The sequence below is a fragment of the Dermacentor albipictus genome, chromosome 1, assembly GCF_038994185.2.
Source record: "Dermacentor albipictus isolate Rhodes 1998 colony chromosome 1, USDA_Dalb.pri_finalv2, whole genome shotgun sequence".
In the NCBI taxonomy this organism is placed as follows: domain Eukaryota; kingdom Metazoa; phylum Arthropoda; class Arachnida; order Ixodida; family Ixodidae; genus Dermacentor; species Dermacentor albipictus.
The window spans coordinates 423,254,004-423,271,567 of NC_091821.1; the positions used below are offsets into that span (position 1 = coordinate 423,254,004).

At 42.5% G+C, this 17,564-nt stretch overlaps 1 protein-coding gene across 4 annotated transcripts in view; it reads right to left on the reverse strand.

Annotated features, from left to right (window-relative positions):
- Positions 1–208: 208 nt before the first annotated feature.
- The window catches only part of LOC135896994 (uncharacterized), a 171,480-nt gene continuing 154,124 nt past the window's right edge, over positions 209–17,564 (reverse strand). For all 4 annotated transcript variants that reach the window (XM_065425557.2, XM_065425575.2, XM_065425563.2 and 1 more), the window contains exons 4-8: positions 16,633–16,788; positions 13,030–13,124; positions 10,349–10,550; positions 9,549–9,800; positions 209–5,817 (exon numbers count right to left, since the gene is read on the reverse strand). In XM_065425557.2, the coding sequence (XP_065281629.1) occupies positions 5,543–5,817; positions 9,549–9,800; positions 10,349–10,550; positions 13,030–13,124; positions 16,633–16,788 (980 nt within the window). In that variant the 3' untranslated portion in view covers positions 209–5,542. The remainder of the gene's footprint in view (positions 5,818–9,548; positions 9,801–10,348; positions 10,551–13,029; positions 13,125–16,632; positions 16,789–17,564) is intronic.

A 17,564-nucleotide genomic window follows, 5' to 3' on the forward strand; every position in this document is an offset into this window, starting at 1 on the left:
CGCAAAGCATGTGCACCCCTCCCCCCTCGGCCCTACCAAAGCTTCCGTGTACCAGGATGCCGGATAACAGTATATTATAATAATCTACAGATTTATTCACTGTTTGCCTTTAGCACAGCGTAAAAATAAATCGGATAGGGCTAACTGCATTCAAGGGCTTTTACCAAAATATGCAAGGTGCAAAGTCAGACACAAACAACTTTCAATATTTGTTTTCTTTTCCTCGTTTATTAACAAGCATACAAATACACGAGAGGAGACTGTGTATACATCTACTGGTAGAAGTAGTGTTTTTTTTTTTCTATGGAGTTTACAAAGCTGAGCACACAGATTGCGGTGCAAAAGAAAGCAGTTGAAGAAATAAAAACGGAGATCAAAGAGTGAGAAGACTGTAAGAGCAAGGTGTCAGTGTTCTTCTAAACAGCTAAATGAAACAAATAGCATGACATGTTTCCTCTTATCAATATTACCTTGCCCTTCTTCAAGCAGTATGGGAGTTTGTAGTCCCATAGGTGGGGGCACTGGAAATTTGGTGGAGGAAAAGACAAGGAAGAGCTCCAAGGTGGTAAGGAAAAGCACATGTCACACAGCTAACGATAACCTGCACCCTCTGTACACATACACGAGGTTTGCCGAGTGAGAGCAGCTAGCGTTTCTTGTCTGTCTGCTGTTCTATTGATCACTCGCTGAAAGTTTAGTTGTGTTGCTCTGTTCACAAAGGCATATCAACACTTGGCAGCTTTGGGAAGGTGGACTTCTGTATGAAGTGGGGGAAGAGAAGGTTGTGAACTGAATGCGATGTATGCAGCAGCGTGGTAGAGAAGTCTGCATAAAACAAATCGGGGCTTTACACATAAATATAAACATTGAAGGACTTCTTGTTGCTTGCTTACTTCTGCCATAAACTTTTTTTCATCTACTGACTAGTGCTTGGTAATCAAGTAAATCTTACAAGAAAAATAAAAGAGGCAGTGTGGCCATCTAAAAAGAGTTTCGAAAAAATGGCTCTGAGTGTTGTTGGTCTGCACGCTGTCACGAAGTGTATAGAAAGCTAGGACTAATGACCAGAGGTGACCATATGTGCCACCTCTTACCAGGAGCAGTGAAAAAGGACGAGAGTACCCCAGTTCCGTTCCTTCCTCCGCCGGTTCAAGAATCTCGCACGTGCAGTCCTCAGCATAGCACCACCATTGGCAATTATGTAATACGGCAGTAATTTGTTGGTAGTGATTTAAATTATTTTAGTCCTCATGTTAGATTGAGCCAGAAATGTGCCGGCACTTTGCATGGCTGAAGATACTTGCTTTTTTGGCTTTGGCCGAAAAGAAGATAAGACTTTGATGAACGACAGGCTGACCATGACGGGAAGTGTAGTGCCATACGATGCACAAAGGTCGGAGTGGGTTTGGGCGAGTATGTAGAATGTTTCAGCCAAAGCACACGCTATCCACGTAAGTGTGCAAATGTGATTGAAAATTGCTTACTTTCCCAGCTCTTGCAAAAAACATCACAATGTTACAAGGAAAAAAAATGAAACTGCCAGAAAATGGGGACCTAAGAGGAGCACTTAGATGAAGACTTCATTTTGCAACTAACTCTGTTTTACATAAAACTCCATGCAGACTACAGCATCACTGCGTCAACACAGTCTATGCACTGCTGATGCTCCAACTCATTGTTGCGGTGGTATCCTTCTCATATGCCAGACAAGCACTGACAATGTTTCTTTACTGTGGGACCTTGTACGCCAAATTGAAACAAATAGGTTGCATTTTTCATAACTATTTTTTCTATGAACATGCTGACTTCATCAATCTTTATGTGCAACTTTTGGAGAGTACAAGTTTGAGTGATGGATATGTAATGAGTCCACGGTGAATCAACGGTTCATTTCAGTCAGTGGCATGCACCAAACACAAAACACTTCGCATTTTGGCCCCTTGGTTATGAACATGCTAATTAGAAGCTGCAGAAATATCACACACCTCAGTTACCTTCCCTCTGTACTTCCATTCACTACGATTCTTCTAATTGTGTAAAAAAAATTGTGTGCCGTTATGAGGCACATATCAAAAGTAAGCTTGTGAAGTAAAATGAAGTGAAAAACTTTGATATCAAAGCTGGCTGTAATGTTCCTACACCTGTGTATAAGATAAGGTATACGATTTTAAAAGATGCATACCATATGGTTAGTCATTCGCCTAGCAGTTGCAACCATATAGCATGCGTTTGGTAACTGCTGTATGTAAATGTTCAGCTGTCAATACAGCCACCCATCTCAAAACTTCTACTTACTGATGTATGTAAAAATTGAGCACAGTCCGAAATATTCAGGCTTCTGAAACTGCTCAAACCATTATGTGTATAAAAAACAAGCTGTCACTTAGGTGGCATGGCCACTTTGGCCATGGCATGGTACAAATGCTTGTGTAAAGTCTTAATATGACACACTGTCATAGCAGTTTTGCAAAACACAATTATCTTTAGTATTGAATAGTTTTATTATTTGAATCCTGTATTTCTTCCAGATACAGTTGTTAAGAGAACAGTAAAAAATGCCTTGAAAAATTTCCTTGTCACTAAAACCTTGCTTACACTGTGCGCCTACATTTATTAAGTTCTCAGAATGACTGTCATCTTGGGGTTATCTTTGGTTCCTAAAGAAGAAAAAGGTAAAATGCAACACTTAAAGTGTCTCAGACAAGGACTGTTGCCTAAGCCTCCAACACTTCCAAGCTCAAGGCCTGACATTATTCCTGCACCACCGACCATTCAAAACCTAGCTTTCAAAACGAACGAACAGTTTGAAGCAGAAAAAAAAATAATGACAATGTTAGGAGAGCTCTCGTACTGAGAATAAAGCATCGCTTGAGTGAGGTGTGACAAGGAATGAGGGGGACTGGTGTGCAACGCTTCAGCGTTTCTGAAGGGACAGCATGACGCCGACGGGTTACCATTTCCAGCATTGCACAATTGTATCTCGACATCAATCCACTGACAGAGATGCGTGTGTGTGGGTAGTTCTGTGTGTCTGTACTCGCGAGCCAGTGTGTCCACACGTTGAGTGTTACTCATTACAGTGACAGGAGCAATGTTTACACAGGGTTGCAGAAAGTTTTGTAAAGTGGGGAGACGAGATGCAGCGCAGCACCATAATCTATGCAAAGGTTCTCGAGAAGCTTTTCTTTCAGCAGGGAAAGGGCAGAGGGCGCACCAGGGTCTGCGGCTGACAAACTCTGGCAATGACACAGCGTTAAAACTTATTTACACAGCTGCATACATAGAAAAAAAGAAATGGAAATGCATGCCGAACGAGCACGTCGCACCAAGAGAAAAAGCATGTCACACGCACAACAGAGCTGTCACTGCTCGCTATACAGCAACAACCAACTTGAACTTTGTCACTGAAGTCGCAGCAGCTGCTAACCCCACATCTCGGAAAGGCCATGGTACACAGCTGAGAGAAAGGAGACAGCGTGGCGTATATAGGCATAGAAGCCTTCACAATGTGAAACAAACCGAGTATGCAAAATTTTCTCATGCAATTTCCGTTTTTGCTGTTCCTTAACAGCTGCAATTATAAGCACACCCAGCACTCCACCGATGAAGTCATAGGTTGTAAAAGGAAGGTAGAAGTTACTATGAAATAATAACAATAATAATGGCCAGCTCGAAACATGCAGCTGGGGGCAGAAGATGCCACTGGAAGTGCTGCACGGAATTTAATATAGCAAAATAGTGAATCCGACACATCACTCTTTAAAAGGACGTGATCATGGACAACACTTTTCTGACAGCATAGTGATGAGCATCAGGCAAATATACCTCACAAGTTCGATGGCTTGAGAAACAAACACTTCCCCAGCATACAGTTACACAGCCTGTTTGTTTGTCTTTGCCGTGTGTTGCGAGCAAACCATGCCTTTCTAACATATCTTTTGTATCTGGAATTGATAAAATAAATTGTGATGACATAAAATAAATGAAAGCTTGTTATATGCAACTCTTTTGTATAGTATTTAGAGTGCTCCTACAGTTGGTAACAAGATGGAATTAGCCACAAGACAATGACAAGAGTCTTCAGCACAGCTGTCAAACTCCTGGATAAAAAAAAAACAGACTCAAAAGGCTAAAACTGCATAAAATATATGTATACACTTTTGCTCCAAGTGCAGGCTAGAAAGAGGTACATGAACATAAAATGCAAAAATACAGGCGATGGTGACAAACAACACTGTCATCAACGCATTGCGGTAGTGCTAGACCAATAATGCGAGAACAGCTTAAAACGAAAAACACTCTCGCATATACACCGGAGAGCTGCAATGAGCCCTCGTAAAGGAAGAGCTAAACAAAATTGACATTGTAAACATTGGCGCATAGTGTCTGCGTCTCTCATCTCAGACTGCCTTCCATTCTTGTCGATCTTACAAGAGCCGAGGAAGACATGAAACACCCTCTAGTTGTTCGTCTTGGAAGTATCATTTTCATGGAGTCTGCACTCTAAATGAAAGTGCTTAGATGGCAGGGTGCAATGCACCTATGTTTTTGTGGTGCAATTCATGGTGAACTTGAATGCCAGGCTTGTAGGCTCACATTTTTTGTCCTCCCTACAAGATATCCACTTCTTTATTTCTGAATCGACTGTTTAGAAAAAGTTTTGGCTTGCAGCTAAACGTCTTTAAAATATATTGTGATCAAAAATACTTTTCCTGCCTTTTTTGTCTAATGCAGTCTCATCCGTGTTCATTTCTGCATATTTCTCCTATATCTTCTCAGCAAAGCAGAAGGGAAATTTTTTTGCCCTGTAAGCATATCATGGAAGCAACAAAGCTACAAATAGACTGGCAGAGGCAAGTCATGGCAGGTTTCTACAGTGGTGCTGTTGTTCACTTAAGTAATGCTGGTGATTCTATCTGGCGCCAAAGCATCCAGTGTTGACAAGTGCTAATGCAGCCCCTTGGTTCTCTTGGAATAGATCTTCCAGGCGGCACACAGAGACTCCACAAAAATGTCACCCGCAGATGACAACACAAGAGCGTTCCCAAACCCCGTTCTTAGAAAGGACACCGAAAGAAGCGCTTCATGAGAGATGCTGATTCACCTTAGGCATTATGCACACGCGACTTGCTCAACCAGTATCAAGAACGTTGACATTATGGAAGGCCGCAAATTCCAGACAGGGCTTGTTTGTGCATGTTACCGTCAAGGAACTGTCAATCGTGCGCACTGCATAGTTTACTTCTATATAGTATGTTTTTTTTTAATGATAAGCACTTGCATGATTTTTCGCATGTCCTGTAGGTTATGTGTTTCAGCCGCCAATTTCGGTAGCCCATAAAGGCTGCAATCACACTGCTATACCGGTGAACATAAAACCTTTCTCTCCTGACGTGTTCAATTCAGTGACCTGCCAAGAACCTACAGCATAGAATAAAACAATCGCCTTGCCTACCCACATTAAAGGTAGGGGCACCAAAAAAAAAAGAGGAGTGTATGTGTTATGTGTATGTGTGTGTGTGTGTTGTTGCATCTGCCTAACTCAGTTTGCAGTCACCTCTACAGGCTGTGGTGGTGGTTCCGCAACATCGCCATTTGCCTTCTCAACCTTGTCTTCTGGCTCAAGTTCTTTGTTCTGTGGGGGCTCAGCAATGACCTCGTCGACCTTCTTGGTGACCTCTTCAACCTTCTTGGTGTCCTCGGTGGCAGACTCCTTCTTCTCATCAGTAGCTTTTTCTTCATCGTCTCCCTCTTTCTTCTCGTCCTTTTCATCATCTGCCTTTTCACCATTCAAGTCGCCATTCACATGGCCCTCTCCTGTAACAGTAAAGAAAGTGAACAGGGAAAAAAAAATCTTATCAATGCCACTATTAAGGCCAAGGTGACCACTAAAATGATCAAAGGCTTCTTAAAAGGTCACGTGTTATGAAGCCACCAAATATGCATTTAGGAGAAAGACAGGACGTTCCAGGACATAGATAAGCTTGTATCAGCACTAGTGGAACTTTAAATTTCAAAGCGTACATAGTCATTGCAAAGTCCCCACACACAACCAACCCAGGGTTGCTTATGAGTCGGATCACATGCCACATTTCCATGCGGCTAGCCCACATAAAAAATTTCAAGGCATTTAAAGAGACAATAAAGCGTGTTCCAAATCTGGATGTATGGTATTGGACCACAATATGCAGGTTATTGCAGTGTCATTCTGTCACATCCTGGAGCTCTGTATTCTCACAGAACACAGAAATTAAGCAAATCTATGGCTACTGCAATGACTCCATCGATACCTGGAAGTACACTGTTATGGTGGCTAGCACCACCATCACATCTGTAGCATGATATAGCTGGCTTGCGCCCAGTTTCCTAACGTGTGTTGCTTTGCTTTTGTTTCCACCATCAAAGCTGCCAGTGTCTGCACTGCAGTGGCAGGTCAGAGTAAAAGCTTCAAAGAAAATACAGGTAACGAAACCGCACCAGTACAAGCAGCATCGCACTCTGTGTCGAAACCATATGCGCATGCGTGTGCACAATGATAGCTGGCTGACGCTGCACCCTGCTTTCATAATGCTTTGGCCATATGCCCTGCTGTTCGCATATCATTTGTATTCAATAGTACATCTGCTGCGACACTTGCAGGTATGCAGGTCATAGCATGAACAGGAAAGATCCATGGCGTGTTCTATGGACCTCCTGCATTCCTAAAATGAATATCTATTAGAGGTCACTTATGTCCAGCTGTGATACCCTTTCAATGTCACACCAACGTAATCTGCAAGGGACTTCGATTATCCATATTACGTACTTGTAATCTTGTTTGGGGAAATATAGATATCTATGGGAAGAGTGCAACGTCTAAAACATGATGTTATAAACATCTATGGCACATAAATGGTTCACTGGGACACGTTGAAGTGCAGCGTGAACACAGATGTCTGCCCTAGACAGATATCAGGCTCTGGTGCGCTGGCAAGCATACATGTAGTTGGCCTTAAGAGCATACACTTAAAATGTTAGTATCTTCTCAAACTTTGTATTTTTCTCTTTGTCACTTTTAAATCTTTAGATGCACTATACAATTCTTTCATAAACAGGAAGTCCCCATACGCCTCATGTGGTATGTTTCAATATGAATGTACACGAATGAGTTACTGATACTGACACCCATTCTCATCCCATACTTATATGCCTAATGCTTCAATATAAAGCCAAAGTAAACAGGTCGTAGCACCAATCCTTTCAAGCTAGTCAATCATTTTTATTTCCAGCAGTGTACTATCGAAACCCTGGACATTGGAAACATAAAAAATATGTGGCCAGAGTGAAAACGGCACAGTGCATGAGACCATCTCGGGAATTTTCTTGTTATAGCACAATACCTAGCACTTTGTCTCACTCATGCATCCCCAGTACTTCTAGCTCAGCAAGGTTGAAATCTGGGGTTGTTGATGTGGATCCACGAGTTTTAGTAGTGCGACAAACAAGGACAGAAGAAAGGATAATTATTTTCATTTCTTCTATCCTTGTTTGTCACATTACCATAACTCGTGGATACACATGCACGCACCCACGTTAGACACTACAAGTGCTTACGTAGTGCCATAGATTAAAGACTCTATAGCAGTATTAAATTGCACTTAAAAACTACCTTTCAGATGAATGTTTAGTATACTTTTCTGCTTTATCCTAAAAAGTAAACAGTCTGAAATAATGGTCAAACCTTCTTATAATCAGTTGCATCCAAACCAAAATACCTTCTTTATATTTGATATTTGTTATAAGCATATATTTGCTACACGCTGTTGTTGGCAAGAAATGTTTTAGGTTTACTTCGTCATAGCCAAAAATTAATTATACCTATATGTGAATGACTGCGTGCTTGTACACTCAATTCAGGTCAGTAAGCAAGCAAGAGACAGCCACCCACTGCGGCCACTGCACTGCGCTGAATATAGCTCTGAGCCACTCTTTAAAGGTTACACCATAGTGTCAAAATACGAAGATAAGTGTGCACAACTGATATCTGAAACTTTCCACATCCAAAAGAGTGGCGATACATGTGTAATCTATCCTTCCATTTCACTCCTTCTGCAGGAGATATTCACTCCTGCAGAATTTGTTCCATATTATTTCTGCCTTTTTAGTTTGTCTTGCAAAGTGCTGTGCTATATATTTATGCTGCTTGAAAGAAGAAAAAAATTATGCAACGAATAGATACTGCCTAATGCGAAATTTGAGCGCAACTCTATGTGTTTCCATTTCGCGATGTATTGGCTGGCACGAACAATCTCTCTCGTGCGGCACACTGCAAATTAAGCGAAGTGTGGTGACATTACCTCGCTAATCTGGAGATCATAAGAGCCAGCGCGTGGGTGATGCGTGGGTGCGATTCACAGCAGCCTTTACCGACAGACCTTCCAGATGACGCATGCTATTCTGGCACTCTTTTGTAGCCACCACCATCACACTGTGCTTTTCCTCTCAGCCTTTTGCCATACCCTCCTCCTTCACTTTCCACCTCGCGTCTTTCATCCCTCGCTGCGATCCATGTTTGTTTTCATCTTTCACTGTGCTCATTCGCTCGGTTGTGAGGGACAGCGCCGACGCTCACCGCAGAACAAGTGCCCAAGAGCTGCGCTCCAAGAACATTTGCTTGTTGGTCAGCACCGTTATCTCTCCCTCCTACGCAGTTTCTTCTCAAGTTATATCCATGTTAATAATATTGAGGTGCCTCTGTATATAGGGCACACATGCATAAAGTTTAGAAGAAGCTTGCAAAGCAAGTCTGTTGTTCCACAGTTCCGCAGCTGGCTTTGTTTGGCAGCATTTGAATTCTACTGTCTAAGACAGTAGAAGACCTTTTTATGTGAGCCACACACGATACACCCTTGTTAGAGTGAACAGAAAGTCATGTTGGAAGTATGATGATGTTAAAGTTCAACTCATCTGCGGAAACTAAGCCAAGTTCATTGAATTCTGCTGAGCTTATCACGTAACTTGTCAAAACAGTGCTAAGTGCAGTGATTATGTATATGGTGCCCATGAACAACCTCTTTAACCTGCTTCAAAACAAAGAAACTACATTATATGATAGGGCATTGTCTGGGGAATGTTTTATCATTCCACCTTTACTAATAGAAAACATGATAGGTTTCTGAGGCGCACATCCCTTTAGCACTAACGCTGTCATTGCAAATATGAAGCAGTTAATTTTGTACAGTAGGGTACATGAGTGTAGAGCACATGCGTGTAGAGCACATGCAAACGTTTCCCTTCGCGGCACTGGCACCTTTCTACACACCTGGGTGTGTCACCTACATAGCCTTGACCAGAACTTGCAGCTAGAGCACCAACGAAGTGAGAGCTACGTGTTGTGGTGTTCCCTTTAGAAGTGGACTGCATTGTACATTTTCAGCCTCTAGAAACTCCGGTTGCTTCAGCAAGTCCCGTACAGAAAATCTTGTACTTCATTCAGCCGACACCTGCCTTGAGAAAGGGGTGCGCGCTGTTGTCAAACACCAGCGACAGTACATACAAAAGCCACTGACCCTCAGTTGAAAGCTCCTGCTTCTTCATCTTCTTGGACTTCTTGACGACGCCCAGCTGGATCATGCTGTAGGCAGTGTCCAGGATTGACTGCTGCACATCGCGGGGCTCAATCTCGAGCACCTCACGCATGCGGGCATTGTCATATGTGCTTGGCTTGTTCAGCTTGGACATGAGCAGCTTGGAGTTCTTGTCCACCAGGCTGTTGAGCCACATCAGGAAGTATGGTGCTCCAGCAGTTGAAATGCTGTAGCCTGCAATGCACAATGTTGTCTGTGAAACCTTTTGGGTCACACTGTCACATTAACAGCCTGTTCTGCATCAGCAGATTCCTTATTCAGGCTGGACATAATGCGGTGTGCATGTTGGTTGCCAGGTGCTATCTCTACGCAGCAGGGAACTGATGCATCATTAAAGAGACCCTGAAAATCCTTTCCTTGCAACCTGAGCAACATGCTGGAATGAGTGTGATTGGCCTGGACAGTGGCATGACAGGCCACTTCTCTGGCATGTGCAATAGTTCCTGTCAACAGTCACCCCACATGGCCACCTACAAGATGAATACCATCTTTTTAAAAGGTGGAAATGTATTGGACATGGCTGAGCTCTCTAAACAAAGCTCCCTTCCATGGGCCAGTCACTAAGACCATAAGTCCATGCCACAAAAGCTTCAAAGAAAGCTTGGCAGTCTTCTTAACAGAATACAGAAAATCAATAATGTTCCCTGTACGTTGTCACCGACAGCTCAAAAGCATCAGCAAGCATAAAGAAAAGTGATGGAATGACGTGTTGCGCATCTCACCATGTGGCTTGAACTCCTTCGCAAGCGCTGTGGCCATGTCCTTGACAGATATGCACTGGTTGGTGACAATGTGGCGGTTCTGTGCTGCTCCTGGCACAGTGAGTGCATGTATGTGTGCCCGTGCCACATCACGAACATCCACCACACTGAGCGATGCCGGAGGCACCAGTGGTATGGACCGGTCCATGAAGCGCTTGATCAGCTGCACCCACACACAGAAACATACACATCCCTTAGAAGCTGTCGGAAATTGAATTGAATATTGGAATCCATACCTGGATTCCAATATTCAATTCTAAGAGAGCACACTGCCACTGCAATTACATGCACATTCTTTCTGGTACCCGACTGCCTTGCAACCCATACAGCATCAGTATTGGCTACACCTATGACAGGATCAGCAGGTGAGACACTTTCCTCACCTAACTTTAAAGGGACTCTAAAGAGAAACACCAAATCAGCTTAGACTGATGCAATATCGCTTCAAAGCTCTATTTTAGATCATTTCGCAGTAAGAGGTTGATTACTATAACAGAAAATGAATGCGAAGGCTAAACTCTTATTCTTCTTTGAGTTTGTGCCAGGATGGCAGTGCCAGTGCATCAGTGTGAAGTCAGAAATTTCAAAGCATTTTCTTTCATTTTCTTATTTAGGACATTGTGGCAAGGTAAAAGTTCTCGAAACTTGCCAAGTTCAGCCTCTGGGTCCTTTAAAGTACAAGGTGGTTCGTCTTTAGCAATATTTTAGCAGTCTATCTTTACCAATACGTAGTCCATCAACATGTAGTCCTTTTTTACCAGTAAAGATGTAGTTCATCTTTACCAATAAAGAACTAAGAAAGCCCAAGCAGACATCATCAAAGTCACGGCAAGCTGGTGCAGAAACCATCACGCTGACTTCACCTCTCATTTTTCGGTTTTGCATCTTTTCCTCTCATGGTGAGGGTGACCTTTTTGGTGTTGTAGAAGCATAGTTTACCAACACAGCTCAATTTATCTTTCTGTTTTGTGTCCCTTGAACCACCGTCAAACTTAACTTAGTACTGCCTTAAAACACAAGTCAGAAGAATGTGTCAATGTACCATGGCTTGGCAAATGGACATGCCCTAATGACTTGCAAGCAGAGTACTGCATTTTCGCAGTTTATTTTGGGGCAAAACTGGGGGAGGATGTTTGCTGGAGTTTATTGAAATTGTAGTTAGTTGAAACTTTCCTTTATCGCACAATAAAATTTAGAGCTTTAAGATGCTTTTTTTTAACTTTATTTGCCTTTTAGCTCCCCAGATGCCACAAAACAAAGCTATCACAAATAACCGCAGGAAAATTTTTATTTATAGTCAGCATTTATGATTGCCAGAAGGGTTCATCGCGATTAAACTTACTGTAATATATACATGGATGTTTATGAAAGACAGAATTGATCATTGCAGCAAGCTCTTTCCAATTTACGGAACGGTGCATAGGGAATGTTCTTTCAACATTCGCACTACGAAGATAGCAAATAAAGTAGATCCAGCACAGTAGGTGAAAGAACAGGGCAGTCATGAGCATGCATCCTTCAGAAAACTAGAGAATCTACGATTTCTTTAACAACATGTTCCTGATATACCGAGAGCTGCCTTGTCTGCAAGGTAGTGCCATGCCTCAGTGTTAATTGACAGAAAGCAGCTGCTCACATGTGCCAAATGGTGCTGGCTGTTGTGCCATATTTGCATGCATGATCTGAGCGTGGTACCAGAATAACGTTGGTGTAGTAACGCAAGATGTGATAACTGTTTCCCTTCATTTCACTGCTCCATATTTCTGCAACAGCAGCGTAGCACTCATGGAAGTTGTTAATCACTTCCTAACACTTCTCGCCTACAATGTCAAGGATACTGTCAACGTCTGTGCAAGGGTTGCCGCAGAAGTGCCGTTTTATTGGCTTAGCAGTACCTGCAGGGGCATGGAAAGCAGAGGGCACACCGTGCAAATGGGTCAACTCAGCTTACTGAGAGCAATTTGATTGAATTTTTTTTTCTTAACATGGTGACCAAATTGAGCAAGGCGTTTGCCCCAATAAATACATTCAGCTTCGCACACTGCTCAGGTTTCATCACGACATGGTCACGAGATCACAATGGAAGGCACCAAAATCCAGTTTTTCGAATGAATCCGAATTGTCTTTCTTTGTTTTTTTACCTGCGAGTGATCATCCGGCATTACCGGCAGTTATTATAGGCAGTTATCATCAAATTATTCCAATAACGCAGAACCCCACTTATAAGCCATGTGCATGTGCTCTATTCTGTAACTGGAAGGAATATACTGTTACTTCAGAGGTTCTGTGCCCAAAAGCATTATTCCCATTGTGATACTGGATACTGAACCTCATTATACATTTTTTACTCCTGCTGATGTATAAGCTTATTCTATGCATTAATGTGCCTTTCTAAACCGTTTGATATTGTCATGTTTGTATGTCAATGTACTTTTTGAATGCCCTTTATGTTACGATCCCTGACGGGATTTACAGTATTGCATAAATAAATAAATAAATAAATAAATAAATAAATAAATAAATAAATAACGACGATTCTCCATGCACTATGTTCTCCATTTTAATGAATGCCAAGCCCAAACAAATTAAAGCTAGTACCGCTTAGCATTCTTCCGCCATAACATTAAATATTCAACTCCTACCAGCACACTAGTGGGCACGCCATGGGTTGTCTTCTGCAGCAGAGGTCCAATGCAGAGTCCAGGGTTAATGACCACCAGCTCAAATTTCTTCTCCTCTGCAATGTGAATGCCACAAGGTACATGTGAATTGTATGTTTACAGATGTACAAGTCATGGCTACTAAGTGCACTCACAAGAAACAGTGTATCACGCTGCATCACTGTAGCCTTTTTACGGCCACAATTTGAGGAGGTTTCTGACACAGCACCTTATTGTTGGTTATCAGTTAACCAACAGAAAGTCTGAAGGCTTCAAGGCTCTTAAGTTAGAAACACAGCCTTCACTCATTGGCTGGGTGAATATGGGATTTTACATCTGAATTAAGCAGCTCTTCACAGTTACCCAATCTGCGAGTTCAATATTCACTAGATACCAAATATGGTTCAAACTACAGTGCATCAGGCAATTATCCACACAATTTATGGATGCCTAATGGCCCCTTAGGGAGTCTGCTGTTAAGGCAACTTAGCTAAGAGTACTTAGCTATTCCTGTGGTCTTTGTTCCTGGTAAAAGATTACTTTTGTGCTGCATCGGGAATTGTTGCACAGGGAGAACGCAGTTGCATCATCAGCGTCTGTAGTATTTTGCACTGACCTATTAAAAGCTATGTGACTCTGTCGTATATGCACTTTACCAATTTCTATCTATGTCTCTCTGGTTAGCCGAGTAGAGCCTGCTATGACAGTGTTATTTACCATTATCTGCAAAATTCAGTCTTTGAGCTAAACAAGCTTCTATATTTCTCTATCTTAGAGTACTTATAGCCAACCAAACTTCAGTGATGCTTCAAACTGAGTGCACTTTGTTCTATCGTCTTTTGCCGTTCTCGTACAGACTGTAGTGGCCTCTCACTTATGGCTCATTCACCTGTCTCATCTAAGCTGACAATAGATACCAATAAACATATTCAAAGGGACATGAATTGGCCCTTTTAACCCTTTGCCACTTTTTTTTCCTCTTTTCTTACACACAAGAATATGTAGTATTCAATACTAACATAAAACCAATTTTCTCAGCATTTGCGACACTGAAATGGAAACAAAATTATTTGGTTATTTGTCACTGAACTGCAAGCAACAGAGCATAGAGTGTTCACTTTATTAGTGCAATAATTACAGCAACAGCATGTGGACTTGTGGAACAAGCACTCAATGATGTGACACTGCAAGTGATCTATGGCTGAAATAATGACATAGTTGCCATTCGTAAATAAATGCATACCAGTTGTCTCCTACCACTCTATCCTATCTGCTATTCTTTCCCCCTGTACATTACTCTGATGCCTGAATACCCCCATGTGCTGGCCACCATTCAAGTAGGTTGGAAGGTTAGGGTGTTTGCCACAGGCAGGGCTAGCCTGACAGTCTGGGCCGGGCGTTGCACCGCCTGTGCATCTCCAGTGGTCAGAAGCATGCTATTCCGTGTCCATATATTCAGCGTCGCGTTCAAGTGTCAGCAGCCCAGGCTATACAATTACAGAGCAGCAAGCAACAATTTCCTCACTTTCTCTTTACTTTATAAAAGGAAAATACTAAACAACCTATTACTTAGTGCTATACAGCGAAACCTCGTTAATTCGGAAAATCAGATCATTTGAACTCATCCTCTGGTCTCGGCAACCGTATGCATTACTTAATGCAATCAAAATCTCGTTAATTCGGACGTATTCAGCTGCACATCGGTTAGTTAAGTCGGACATTTCTTGGAGCTCAGTGAGCGCGAAGCGCTACAAATTGGCGACGCATAAGAGCGATAACTGTGGAGTCCGCATCGCCATAGTCGTCAACGGAAATTGTACATGAATGTCAGCAACACCGGGACACTTCGTGCCTATTTGTGTCTTTAAAGCCTCTATTCTTGTGTTTACTGCCACACATAACACCGCGTTGACCGCATGCCTTCATAACGGCGTAGTCGGCAATCCACGACCGCGTCGATAGTAGCCGCGGTTTCTTCCGCAGTGGTTGCGCCAAATAGTAGTTTCGGTTTGACTCCGCATGCACACCGGCCACGTGCCTTCATAACTGAGTAGTCGGCATCCATTATTGCGTCGATAGTGACCGCGGTTGTGTCTGGAGCGGTTGGGGCAAACAGCAGTTTAGTTTTGGCTTAGCATGCGTGTCGGCCGCGTGCCTTCAACTGAGCAGTCGGCGGCCATAATTGCGTCGATAGCGGCTGTGGTTTCATCCGAAGCGGTTGCAGCAAACAGTTTCATTTTGACTCGGTGCAAAGCCGTCAAGAATGAAGAGCACTGGCTACATCACAATGGACAGATGATCTATTGGCGACCAGTGCACTGGCAAAAAAATTATTGGGATGTGCATGCAGTAGTAAAAAGCGCATCAGATGAAGGGGCACACCGCGGCCGCATTGCAATGGAAGTTGTGAGGCGTTCGCTGCTGCGAGGGCCAGTCAGTCACAAGATGACGAGAACTGCAGCTTATGCACTGCTTTTGTGCAATATAGAAACCGGAATTGATCACTCATTAACTAAAAGCATGTTGACATAGTAAGCATTTCTTTGTTGTCTTAATAACCTAGATAATTTGACATTCGGTTAATTTTGACTTTTTTTTTGGTCCCGTGAAATTCGAATCAATGAGGTTTTACTGTAGTTCTAGACATTATTGTGAAAAGAAAATACACTGGAAATGATTTGTAACCCTTTGAAGCAAAGCAAATGCTGCTAGCTGCACTAGAAGAAAAACTTAGGCGAGTTGGTGGTGATTCATGTTTCGGAAATTAACAGCGCTAGTAGGTATGCTAGTAAGCATGGGGTGCGTGTGGTCATGCCTGCGCCCAACAAGCTTGGTACAATTTGTTCTCATTAGCATAAAAAATTATTGGGACATGGCAAGGAATGCAGTTTATGTTCTGAGAAATTAAATAATAGATACATTATATGTAGATCTCCTATTGTGTACAGGCTGCCCCTGTCATGCGGGAAGGTTTATGTGGGCCAGACCAGCCACTGCGTGAACAGTAGATTAAAGGAGCACTTGTCATCATTAAAACGTACGGGGGGCTTTGCACTTGCCTTTGCATTGTAGAGTGTGTGGGTTCCAACCGTTAGTAGAAAGAACGGTTTGCTTGTTCTGGCATAAAGATCAAACCACAAGGGAGATTATGGAAGTTTTTCATATTGATAGGGAAGGGGAAAGGTGCGTCAGTAGACCATCTCTTAGTAAAAAAGAATTGAGATATTTGGAAGAAAGTGTTTCACAGTAGATTGTTATTAAGTTTGACAGGAAACTTTTCTATTGGGTTTGTTTTTTTTATGTTTTGACGCACTGGTTTTATCCATGTAATGATGCACTGATGTTTTTCACATGTGTTTTCGACAAGTCACCAAAATGGCTGCTATGTGCATGCACAGTCGCTTAGTTGTTGACATGTTGGTCTGTGTTGGCCGGTGTATATAAATGCGATTTTCCTCAAAATAAATCTTATCTTCAGTTGTGAGTCAGTGCCAGTGTCATGTTTTTCTTTTCTTTCATCCTTGTCTGCTAGCTCCTTTAGATTTTGAACAAAGCCATGCACGGAAATCTCGGTAACAAATTTACCTGGAAGCTCCTTGACAAAATCCCATGCTGCCTTCTCCTGGAGCGTCTTAGCCTTGCCATAGGCATCCAAGGTTGCAGACTCGGCATTGCTCCAGTCATCTTCTGTGAAAGGTTTGCCTTCACGCTCACTTAGGGCACTCCCTGGCTGGGACTGATCTGCAAAATCAACCAAAGAAGTTAACAGGCATGTATGTCTGTCCACAAGGCATGAGTGAAGTTGGAAGTAGCTGACAATTAGTGGCAGCTGTCGCCCCAAGAGTTTGCAATGACTGAGAGCATGTGGCTGCTCGTCCCCCCGCTTTTTGCCCCAACCCCACCTTGTCCATCTAATTTGTCAAGCACTTCCAGTGCACCTACACTACACAACCACATGACTCAAAGAGGCAGGAATCATGGCGAGCTTTATTTGACTGATTTATACTATCAGTGCATTTAAATATGACAGAGCACACAAAAATACACAACATAATGCATGTCAGTGCATCCTTGTACAGTGATATTTCATCATAACTAACAGCAAAATATGCAAAGCAACATATGTGGCGAAGAACACATGAGTGCGCCAGTGCCACCTTTACAATAATGACGGATATAGTACAGGCTATTCTCTCAGTGTGCCCTAACGGAAAGAAGACAAGCAGCAGTGTTTTACTGTACATGTGTATACAGGGCTGCTGCAACACTAGAAGCAGTGATCATTAACACGCTTTGCAGCATGCGATAGCTTTTTTGACAGCAGAAACACGGGGTGTGAATAATTTGTGGAAATTAAGTCAGCGTTTATGCAAAAATACCCAACACATCATTGAGACTGCATGAAATGCTAAACATGTCTATTTTCCTATCTTCTGGTTGGCTGTAGCAATGCAAGTTGATAACATTAAGCAGTATACAAGGTATTTCAGCCACGAGAGCTTTCAATGGCAGGAGAT